Here is a 12192-nt window from a genome sequence, read left to right as displayed (position 1 = left end):
CCAACCTAGATGCCCTTCAACAGATGAATGGATAAAGAAAACATGGTATATATAAACAATGGACTATTACTCAACCTTAAAGAAGAATGAAATTATGGCATTTGCAAGTAAATGTATGGAACTGGAGAATATCGTGCTAAGTGAAATAAGCCAAACCCAAACAACCAATAGTGAAATGTTTTCTCTGATATACGGATGCTAACTCACAATAAGGAGGAGAGGGACTAGGGAACAATAGTTAGTCTGGATTAGGTAGAGGGGAGTGAAGGGAGGAGAAGGGGATGGAGGAAGGTTAGCAGAATGAATCTGACATCACCCTATGTATATACATAACCATACAACTGTTGTGATTCTACATCATTACTACCAGAAGTACGAGAAATTTATACTTCATTTATGTATGATTTGTCAAAATGCATTCTACTATCATGTATTAGAACAAATACAAAATAAAAAAAAAAAGGTATCAAAATTTGAACAAAGTGGAAACACATCTCCGGGTCCTAGCTAGAGACAAAATGACAAGAGACCCTTCCTCCTGCTTATAAACGGAAGTAACAGAGAAAGGAGGAGGAGGTATTGGTGAGTAAGCACAATTCTCATTAAAGTTGACACATCATAATTGTACATATCTGTGAGGTACAGTGTGACAATTCAATATATGTATAAAATGTACAGTGATCAAATCAGCTTAATTTAGCATTTCTACCTCCTTCCATTATCCAACTTCCTCCAATATCCCTCCACCCTTTCAGTAAACAGATGCCTACTTTTTAAAAAAATTTTTGTAGTTGCAGACGGACATCATGCCTTTATTTTATTTGTTATTTTGATGCAGTACCACGGACCAAACCCAGTGTCTCACACATGCTAGGCAAGTGCTCTGCCACTGAGCTACAGCTCCAACCCCAGATGTCTACCTTTATGAAAGCAAATTTTTTATTTGTCTTTCTGTGCCTGGGAAAGCATGGTTCTAGAAGAATCTGAAGATGGTGAATAAGGAGAAGAGGTGGGCCCCATAAGCAAGACCTGAGGATACCAGCTCCCACTAGCAGAGAAGGGAAAGTTAAGACCTGCTATTCCCTCTCTGACTCATGGGGATTAAGGGAGCTTCTTTCAAGTCAAGATCCTCAAGTCAAACATTTTTCAGTAAGAGATGTTTTTCTACTCCTTTAAAAAGAATAGAGAACTTGTCCTCTTTTGTATGTTTATGAGCTTTGTCAAGGCTGTGTGTCTATGTGTATGTATAAAAGTAGAACATGCTGATCAAACACACACACACGGTACTAATTTCCATTGCTATATAGATAGATCTATAAGAAAACAACTCTCATGAATATCAAGAACAAGAATTCACAAACTTCAAATAAGACTGGATGATACCCTTGAAGGGGGGACTAACCAAATATACAGTACTTAAAATAAAACAAGAACCTTAGAGCGAACAGTGGATAAAGTGGATAGCTCAATTATTTGTCTAATTTCAAAAGCACACACAGCTTCACATAGATTACCTAAGGAAACGACGATGTTAATCACTGAGGTTATTAACACTCTCTCTCTCTCTCTCTCATTAGCAATCCCTCAAAATGAGATTCTTTTTCCTCAGTATAGTTATTATTCTTCACACAGTTTTATATTTCCTTGTTCTTCTTTATACTGTCAACACACAAAAATGTCCAGTCTAGCACCACTGGTACTCCAACTCTGCCTTCTGCTGCACTGCCTTATTTTTTGTAGATAAAACAACTTCCTTTACTTGATTCTGCATTTGCCTCACTATACCATCTTGTTGACAGTGAAACAATTATTTCAGAGATTTTGAGAACTGATTAATAGACCTATATACCACTAAATGGCTAGAAGTATGATTACTAGAAACAAAGTCTATTTTCCTTTATCATTCACTGAATCTCTGATCATCATAAAAAACAAAGTCAACTGGCCATGCTGGCAAGGCTCAACACATAGCACACTGTTTTTTTTCCTTCCTTCTCCTTAATCCCTCCGCCTTCTCCAATATTGACACAACATGCACACATACTTTCTCTCCTTCCTTAAGCATCACATGCAATTAGGATCCACTACATGTATACTATTCAAAAAGTCCCCTCCACACTTAAAAAACAATAGAATGTATCACTTCAGAGATGATACTTGAGGCACTTGCAGTCAAGATGGTATTACAAGTTTACATTTTGAGATCTCCTTTCCAAACACAAAGTAATGACAGACAAGAGAGGAAATAAAATGCCAAAAGTATAATCAAATATAGGAAAAGAAATAGTGTTTAAGGACAGGACAACCCCCAAGATGACACTGCAAGTTACTCTGGGGTTTCAGCTCCAAAAGTGGTCAGAGGAGGGTTCTTATCACCAAGAGTACCAAGGACTTAAGGTGCTCCATTTGACACAGGGTATTTGAAACCAAGATCTGGGGTGTTTTTCCACAGACCTGGAGAGGACTGGGAAAAGAAAACAAAAAAAAGCTGCAACTTGAACAATATTTTCAGCATAACCACTAAATATGTTTCCTTTTCTCAAAAGAATGAAAATTTTCTGCCACTTCTGTGTAAAGACTATGTTTAGAAATTTATCAAGATAGCATCTTTAGATAGAAAGCCAACTTCTGAAATGGAAAACTAGCTGAACTATAAAAACTAAGTATAAAACAAAATTTCATTCTTAACTATAGTCTTATAAGCAGAGCAATATGTATTAACACTAACGAAATTTCTAAATTCTGATATTTTGACAAAAATCCATAAAATCTCAACTATTTTAAATAAGAAACTAAAAAAAAAAAAAAAAAGAAAAAGAAAAAAAATGACAGTAGAAATTCTCACCTGTGTTTTGACTGTGATCTTTTCCTTCTAGAATGGGATTTTGAGCTAGACCTGGACTTTGAGCGAGTGTGGGAACGAGATCGACCGCCTTTTCTTTCATTGCTCTTTCCAGACTCTGGGAGGAAAAAACCACTTTGCAGTGTAAGCTCAGAACAATTAAAGATCCCAGTTAATAATTAGGCACAAGTGGAATGTACCACATATAGTGCAAGGGGCCTACTCTCTGTACATCCTCCTCCTGTGCAATTATCCTTCAGAAACATCCAAGAAAGTCATTGCATAAACTCGTTGAGTGCAGCCACCCTGCAGCAGTACATATAAACCAGATGATTATAAACAGCTGTTCGTAATATTTTGTTGCTGCCATAACGTACGATTAAAACATGTCTGTAATTCCTATGACAGTGATTTTAAGTCCTTTCTGTTATTTTGCTAGAATCGAAATTTAAATTCCGAGTGTTAATTTAGAATATCCACTCAAAGGTTAACCACCTAGACATTTTTAGACTGGATTTTAAAATCACTTTATTGAGCAACACTAAACTTGAATAAGTGTTCCTTTACCCTGCTAAAACAGTTTTCTGTATTTTTCTAAATCACAGGCTCTCTCTTCTAGGTTTAAAATTATAACTTTGAAGCAAACCTGCGTAACATTTTAAATATATTTCCTCTTTTCTTTTAAGCCTCATAATAACACACTTTGCTTTCAGGAAATCATTTTGAACACTGATTTTGCTATTAAAAAATAAAGGGCTAATAAACTCTGGCTAATGTGCCTTGATTCAGCATTATGGGAAAAAAGACAACACTTGTGTTAAGTTATTCTTTGAGTAAGTCACTTACTATTTTTTGAGTTTCAGTCTTCTTATTGGTAAAAATGAAGGGACTGAACAATATTTCTATAATTCCTTCAGGTTCTAAGATTCTATGATCTTTAAGCTATGACCTATATAACAACACTGTGGCCTTACCTGGTTCAATAGCTGCTGAGATAAATGACTGAGCCTCTCGTACTCGCTTCATTACTTCTTCTAACTCCTTAGCTGCAGCCTGAGGTGTCATCTCAGGGGGTTTTACTATTGCATTGTTGGAGTGATTTATTCTAAATTAAAAATATTAGCATATCACAAATGCACACCATATTTTGTAAAACACGAATCAAATGTTCATATGATACACTTACTGATGAGTCTAAGGACATCTAAGAAGCACATTAAAATGATATAGCTAAATACAGAATAAACAAAAACAACCTCAAAACCATAATTCATCTCTCTTCCCCACCTCCAGTCATGCTAAAAAAAGCTGTAAGCAAGGAAAAACAAAAAAAACTAAATCCTAGCTGACTTCTTTAACACAAATAGACCAAAATAAATGTTTTCCATATAGCTTAGAATTAGAAATGCTGATATCAATATTTAAATAAATCATTTCTATCCTTATATTAGGAAATTTTGTTGATAACCTGTGCACCTTGGTAGGACGAAGGGAAAGCTGTACATAATGTGCACCATTTTAGTCAACCTTATTCCATGGTTGAGACAGACACAGCTTTGAATGTGGGAGGCATCTTAAAACTTCCCTACTAGGCGAGAGTGGTTTATCTGGTGCATGCAACGAATGAGATTTGTCTGACTCCATTTACCCCATTTCAACACTGACACAATCAGCTCCCACTAAAAACAGTAAAATCCTGACCAAAGTGCATAACAAAAACCATCACCTATTAAATCAGACAAAACTACACTTGACTTAATATCTGACAGAAACAAAATTTTTGGTCTTAAGTATCTGAAAGGCTATATCAACTTTTTTACAAACAAGGATATAAGCAAATCTTAAAAGTCCAATGTCTCAATTAAAACATCTCTGGATACTTGATATTACTTTCTTCCTGGGATTTGGAATATACTGAAATTCATATTACCAGAAATACAGTAGTTCAGCCCATATGTTAAATTGCCCATTAGTCTAGAGTCATATTATAAAGCCAATTGACTAATTAAAATTGATACAGAGAATCGTTATGCAGGGTACATAAATAATGTTAACAGTAAACTAGATCTTAAAAACAGAAAATGAGAAAATGTCTCCAAATACAACTTTAGGATTTTAAAGGCTAAAATGGCATGTATTTCATTTATACTTAACACAGTCTTCCTTTCCACAAATTGCCAATTACTATTAAAAAGAAAAAAAAAGCCTTAATTACATCAAATATACTTTAAATTTTTTTTAAATCATTAAAATTTCTTGTTTAGTATTTCTTACTTCAGTGGCCTGTCTCCAAACATAACTCCATTAAAAGCAAGGGCCCTTGGTACAGAATTTTGGTCTGCAAATTCCACAAAAGCAAACCGAGTTGGCTGAGTCTCATCACCTGCCATCCGCACAAACTTCACTTCTCCAACTTGTTTAAAAAATTCAAGTAGTTGATCAGCTGTTGTTGTCTGAGGAAACGAAATGACAGTTTTAACAGAGCTATTACATTATCAATCACTATGACTTTTAAGAAGAGAAAAAAGAAGAACTATTGCCCTGTTTCTTCTTAAATTAGTTACCTGGGAATTCAAATTTCCAACATAGACTGTTCTCCTAATTTCATCAATTTTGGAAGGATCTACATTTCCCATAAGTGGTGGCTGTGGTATCTCTCCAAGTGTTGCAATATTGGGGTCTAGTGCAGCTGCTGGTATAGCTCCCAAACTGCTAAGTGAAACACCAAGCTGTAAGAAGACAAAACAAACAAAAAAACAGAGCACATATTTTCTATTAGTATCCAAAATTACCATTCTCTAATCTTGACAAGAATGGATCAACTCAACAAGAATGGAAGGAGATTAAAAAAACTCCTAACATTAAGCCATGTATATTTCTGGATTATTAAAACAGGAAAATCACATTAGTTTCAAACCTAATTGAAATACAACCTATTTCTTAACTAACAGGGAATTTTAACTACCTTTAAGCTTGACACTAAAATGAATAACTGATTTTCAATGTTCAAGGTTAAGTTATCCCCTATAAAGTTTCTATAAACAATGAATTATTACTAATACTAAACCACTGCTCCTAGAAGCCTCTGGCCACAACATTCATCATCAATAATAAACATACAATTCTGTTTCATGTGTTTCTGTTTGAAGCCACCTGAGTTGATATGTGTTGATTCATCAAGACTGAATTCATGATCAGCAACACAACAACTTAGAAATTTATCCAGCATACATTTTCTTCATAAGGTACCTCACAATCTACCTGAGCCTTTACTATTTAGCACTTCATTTGAGGGCCTATCTAAATAGCAAAATCAACAAAAGGCACACACAATCTTAAAATGTGGCACTAAAGAGATTGTAGAAGTACGCTTGTTTATAGCATGAGTGCCAAAACAAGAAGGCAGTGTCACCTTGTTTAACATCATCTGGGAATAGTACGTCAAGCAACTCATATTTCTCATCACCCTATGTATCTGCAAATGACCACAAAGCACTACAAATAATGATTTTTAAGGTTTCAAAAAAACTTTTACTTAGTAAGTGAATTCATAAATATAGAATCTACAAATAATAAGGATTAACTATATTGGTCATTCAAAAACACCAATTATGTGAGTTCCTATCAATGACAATTATCACAGTATATCATTTGGCTGAGTTATTAAGTTAATTCTCATACAGTAGGCATTACCATTATGCCAATTTCACAGGTTTATCCAAAAAAAAAAAAAAAATAACTCAAAAGAAATTAATTTGCCAAATGTTACTAAGACACCAAGGGGTAAAGGCAGGATACTAGTATGGACAACCTCAAGTGAAACAGAAAAATTTACCTAAATAAAAATCTAAAATAGTAAGTTCTTATTTATAATAGTAAGAAGCCAGAAACATTTTGTTCTTTTTTTGGGGGGGGTGGATGGGGTAGTAATGGGAACTGAAACCAGGGGTGCTCTATCATTGAGCTACCTCACCAGTCCTTTTTGAATTTCATTTTAAGACAGGATCTCACTAAATTGCTAAGGCTGGCCTCAAACTTCAGAGATACTCCTGCCTCACCCTCCTGAGGGGCTGGGAACACAAATAATTGTCTAAGGTCTTAATTCAACAGATTAAACAGTTCAATGTTTACCCCTTTCACACGAGGGATCTACTTATGTACAGTACAATACTTACAGTAGTCAAGGGATTAGGAGTTGGTATGGGAAGCAATCCTGCACCAGGCATCAGACTTGTCATAGTTGGAGCAGGAGCCAATAAAGAGAGCGCTTTCGATTCCTCTGGGATTTTACCTGCAGAGGCAAGTTCCAAACATTACCGAGAGCAGAAACACCACACCAACTTTACACTATGATTTTACAATTACCCTTGCACTTAAAAAATAATAATAATAAATGAATCTATCTATCAGATCCGTATAAAGAAATAAATAAGAACTTAAGTCTTTCCTTTTATCCTGGCTCTACTAGGAAAAATAAAAGTGAGCAAAACTTCAAAGACTAACAATCTCATTAATGGAATAATATTTTAAAAATTGAATAATGTAGACAATTATTTAACACTTTGAGCTATGGGTCACCTGTACTGGAAACTTAATGTTCATGAACCAAACGATATCAAGCATGGACGCTTTCCCAGGACGCTGTTTTCGCGGTGATCGAAAGTTGTGTTACACATGACAACCGTTCGTGTTGGCTGCATCACTAATAGCACACAGAACATCAGATACAGAAAAGAAGAACATTTTTTAAAGTTTAATCCCCAGAAATGGCAAATAACCAAATTAGTCAAAAAAAAGAAAAAGAAAAAACAAATATGTGCGAATTGAAACTTGTTCCTTAATGAGTGCCCCTATTCTGTTACTGAAACTACCTTCTTGTGATGCAAACAATTGTGATAACCCTCCAACAGATTCAAGTTCAAATAAACAGAAGAAAACATAAACCTACTTCACGTAGTCAGCTTCAATTTAAAGGAAGCCTACACCCATTTTGTTAATAAGGCATCTCACCAACAACAATCAATGATGCCTAAAAAGAATCCAGTTTCAAAGAATATAACTGGGGGTTGGGGGATCACAAAAAATCTATAAGAACAATGACAAAAAAAAAATCCCTAGTGTCAGGAAACATCTTAAAATTTAACTTTTAGAACCAATTTACATATACTTATCTGAAGAGAAATGATTAATGTTTAAATGTCTTGCTTATAAACATTTAAATGGTTAATAACAATGGTAACACTAAAAAAACTTAAAACAAAAAAAAAAATGCCTACAACCTAAAAGATGAAAAATTCACTCTGAATTACATCGTTTGCCTTATAACCGCTGATTTTAATCAAATAACTTTTTTTTTTTTTCAGTGCTGGGGATTGAACCCAGGGCCTTGTGCTTACAAGGCAAGCACTCTACCAACTGAGCTATATCCCCAGCCCTTAATCAAATAAAATTTTGATTAAGACTGCAACTTTCACACATTTTTATCTTAGCAAAAAAAATTCTGAAAAAGTTGACTAAGTGTAGATATATTTAGAAGAATTAGTCATGCTGTAGTTGGCTAAGCATTTCCATTATGAACTTGTCAAAAATGTTTTAAAATAGTGTACAAAAATCACACTAAGCTGAAATATATGTAGTAAATTTTCAAAAGCACCATGCCTGGTTTCAGTGGTAAAAATCCTATTTAAAACAATCATGTGCAGAGAGATGAATCTCTGAACATTATTATCTGAATATATCTCTAAATATGGATAGAATTCAAGATGGAATTTAAAACTTGCTTTAAATGTTGGTTGTCTTATCTACTGGAACAAAATAAAAGGTACATTGTAGTAGCTTTAAGAACTCTGTAGCATCTAAGTTTGTATTACTTTGCCTAATTTCAAAGTTACTTCATTATTTCAATGTAAATTCTGACAGAATAGATTTTTTTAACATGCATAAAGATAAATGAAAAGTAGGTAGGCCTTATTGAAGACATTAAATAACAACCTATATTGTACGTGTTAGTTACTAGTATTAACACATGTATTTTTGTATACCCACATTGATACTATACTATTTATACTGATACCACACTCTGTTATATAGATTTTTTTTTTAAAAAAAGGTTTGTAAAAGCTGAACACCCTTGATAAAACTGTAGTCCTGAGGTGAAAACCCTATGCTTCAAAAAAAAATGAGTTCCAAACTTAATATTACTTGTCAATTAATAAGCCAAAATATCCATATATAGTGCAGAACAATTATACAAACAAAAAGGGGATTTAAATGGGCCAAAAGTTGATCACTTAGTATTAGGAAGTCCTACTTTTGGCTTCAATACCAGAAGGCTGTCAGACTGTCTTTCATAAGAGTAATGAACTACTATAAATCTACAACTCTACACTCAGTAATACTTTTGTCTTATTCTATTAAAGGTATTTTAAGAAAAAGTTCCACTGCTCAATTTCCAAAATAAAATCCTATCAAATTTATCCTCTAAATAATATCAGAGTATATAAGTATTTCAACAATCAAATTTAGCATTTTTCCCAAACTGTATTCCTTAATAATGGAAGGAAAAAGAGTATCTCTCATATTACTAAAGTGAGTCCTAACCTCAAAAGCTATTTAGAAACTGGTAACCTCTGATTTTCAACAAAAAATTCAAGCAAACAGAAAAACACACACACAAATAATCAATAGTTTCTCAAATATCTGTTCCCCAAATAGGCAACAAAGTCTTCATAAAACAAGGAAATAAGTTGTATAATAAACAATCATAAAAATGAAAGACTTTTCTCCCTATCCCCACATTGTAAGAAATTTGCTTATTTTCCTTGATGATTTTGTATGCCTAAAATTCAGGGGGGAAGGATGAAAATTAGAAGTCATTCGTTCATTTTTATGAGCGATACAAACTTGGGGGGAAAAAAACTACAAAAATATTATCCTAAGATCAGGAAGTGTTCCTAAGATCTTTATGAGTGTTTGAATGTTTCAAGTATAAAATGTACCTGATCAATCTATATACACCAATTAAGACTCACACTAAGGTACTCAACACTATATTCTAATTTATTGCATGAAAAATTTATTTTGTCTTAAGGTTGAGCTGTGTTAATTATCTCCCAATATAATTTGCAACACGTTATGAACCTTAATGGAATACCATTTACAAAGAACTGGAAAACCAGCTCACAAGTTAAAGTGAAAGAGATTTAACATAACAAAAACAAAAACAAAAACAAAAAAAAAAAAAGGGACAAAATAAAGAAAAAGAAATGAAATTAAAGTAAAACAATAAAAAACAGAGACAGGGCGTCCATCTTCTGCGGTTCAGACTCCGATCTCATTTCCCCAATGAAGGTTTCACTTGACGGCAGGTTTAGTGGCATGGCAAACAATGCCTAACTCAGGCAAGTGTAACAGGTCTGCCTTGGCCAGTCTAGTCATCTAATAATGCACAAATATCACATAGAGAAAACATACAAAACCAAATTAATAGTCAAAATCCATCTACCAGAAAATGTGGACATAAAGTTATGACTGATGATTAGGCTGACGCCTTCGTTAATGTTTGACCTTATCTTTCGTAAGTGTTAACATTTATAAAAAGAAATCTGAAATGCACGCAACAACAAAAAGAGATCATATTTAGACAAGTATAATGAAAGTATATTTTATTTTGAAATGGCATGTTTTATTAACAATAGTTAATGCTTAATAAGTATGAAACTGTTACACATCAAACATTACTTTTACGGATTAGGACCTTCTCATGTTACTACCTGAACTAAAAAACAGTCAACTAAAAAAACTTTTCTTAAAATTTTTTCTATGATTTCTCTCATTTATATCATGATTGTTTCTAGGACATCAAGGAAAGAATGCAGTCAGTGACATTCAGAGCAGACTGCTTGCCACACACCACATCTCTTCTTAACAGAACTTCCTCTTCTGTAATGCTTTCCTTGGGTTTATTTCAAACCCACTATGCTATCTTTTGTAGTACAATAATGCATTATTTCTTTCCTGGCAGTGCATAATCACTTTTAACAGCTCACTGTGAAATTCTTCAGGTTCCATAAATTCATCTCTGTTGTACTTAATGTTAACTAATGAAAAATGTGTATCTAAACATTTTTCTAATACCAGTTATTTTATGTTAATGTTCTGAAATATTTACTTATATATATAACTAAATTACTATGAAAGTATGCTTAAATTTTCATGTTTGAAACAGTAAGTTTGTCTCTAATGGTAATATTAAAAATACTTAAAAATCTATAAAAAATGTGCATTTATTCATCTCTATGAAGTAAAACAAAGATTAAAAGGGATATCAACATGCCCATAACCTTGTCCATTTATGACAAATCAGTCAGGGCTTATCTGATACAAGAAACATTCTATAGGAATATAGCAAGGTTCAACAAAGCAACACTGATATAAAATTCTTCCTTCCAATTCAATGTGATCCAACCCTGTGCTGTTGGTTTAATTTTGATATGATATTTCAGTTTAATAAACTTTCTACTTGATTTTCTTTTTAATGAGGTTTCTTGGTATGAAATTTCAATATAAACTATACCATTAATCAGTTTTTTTCCTAATTCATTTTCCAATTTTGGGCTCACTGTACTTCTACAGAACTGTACTTCTACAGATAAAGATATATATAAACAAATAATTAACTTTGATCCATTTTTATTTTCCCTAACTACTCTAATCCCCAAACATGATAAAGACCCTTTCAAATTTACCTGGAAAAAAAAAAAAAGAAAGAAAGAAAAAAGAAAAAGAAAAAAAAAAAAAGCCAGAATGTCCTATTCTGGGACTTCAAAAATACCAGCCTGGTACTCACTGTACTTGACTAAAATGTTTTTGACGTCCCACAACAGACATTCTGAAATAAGAATAAAACCCTGAAAGTGTAGCAAACTGCTTATTATACGTAAAACTGTTTTAATGTTAACCTGGTTACTACGAGAGGTGTTAAAAACTATACATGAAAGTCCATCAAATTGTTTCTTGGAAACTACTGTTGTAAAATAAGTCATCATCATCCACCAGAAGTATCTACTTGTAAGGGCATTTAAATTTATAATAATCCAATTCTAAATCCATGTACACATGCCAGAGTGCTCTAAATAAAAGTTAATAACACACCTGTTAAACTGTTAAAATTCAGCATAACTTATTATATAAGAATAGTTCTGTAAAAAAATAAGTTACTAAAAACATTAGTAATAATTAGCTTTTAAAGCAATCATAAAATTTAACAAATAAACATAAGACCCTTGGTCCTATTCCTATCTTCGACAAGTATTTTCTCAATGGATGCTTTCAAAAATTGCTTACCATGA

At 33.2% G+C, this 12192-nt stretch overlaps 1 protein-coding gene across 3 annotated transcripts in view; it reads right to left on the bottom strand.

The window, feature by feature from the left end:
• Window positions 1-12192, bottom strand: part of Srek1 (splicing regulatory glutamic acid and lysine rich protein 1) — a 36089-nt gene that overhangs the window by 14779 nt on the left and 9118 nt on the right. For 2 of the 3 annotated variants that reach the window (XM_047555167.1, XM_047555166.1), the window contains exons 3-7: window positions 7018-7133; window positions 5407-5571; window positions 5117-5295; window positions 3817-3947; window positions 2846-2960 (exon numbers count right to left, since the gene is read on the bottom strand). In XM_047555167.1, coding sequence (XP_047411123.1) covers window positions 2846-2960; window positions 3817-3947; window positions 5117-5295; window positions 5407-5571; window positions 7018-7133 — 706 coding nt within the window. Of the gene's footprint in view, window positions 1-2845; window positions 2961-3816; window positions 3948-5116; window positions 5296-5406; window positions 5572-7017; window positions 7134-7420; window positions 10270-12192 lie in introns of those variants that run through there. The other variant, XM_047555168.1, reaches the window with a different exon arrangement.

This window comes from Sciurus carolinensis, chromosome 6 (assembly GCF_902686445.1).
Source record: "Sciurus carolinensis chromosome 6, mSciCar1.2, whole genome shotgun sequence".
Classification (NCBI taxonomy): Eukaryota; Metazoa; Chordata; class Mammalia; order Rodentia; family Sciuridae; genus Sciurus; species Sciurus carolinensis.
This window is presented reverse-complemented; position numbering and strand designations above follow the sequence as displayed.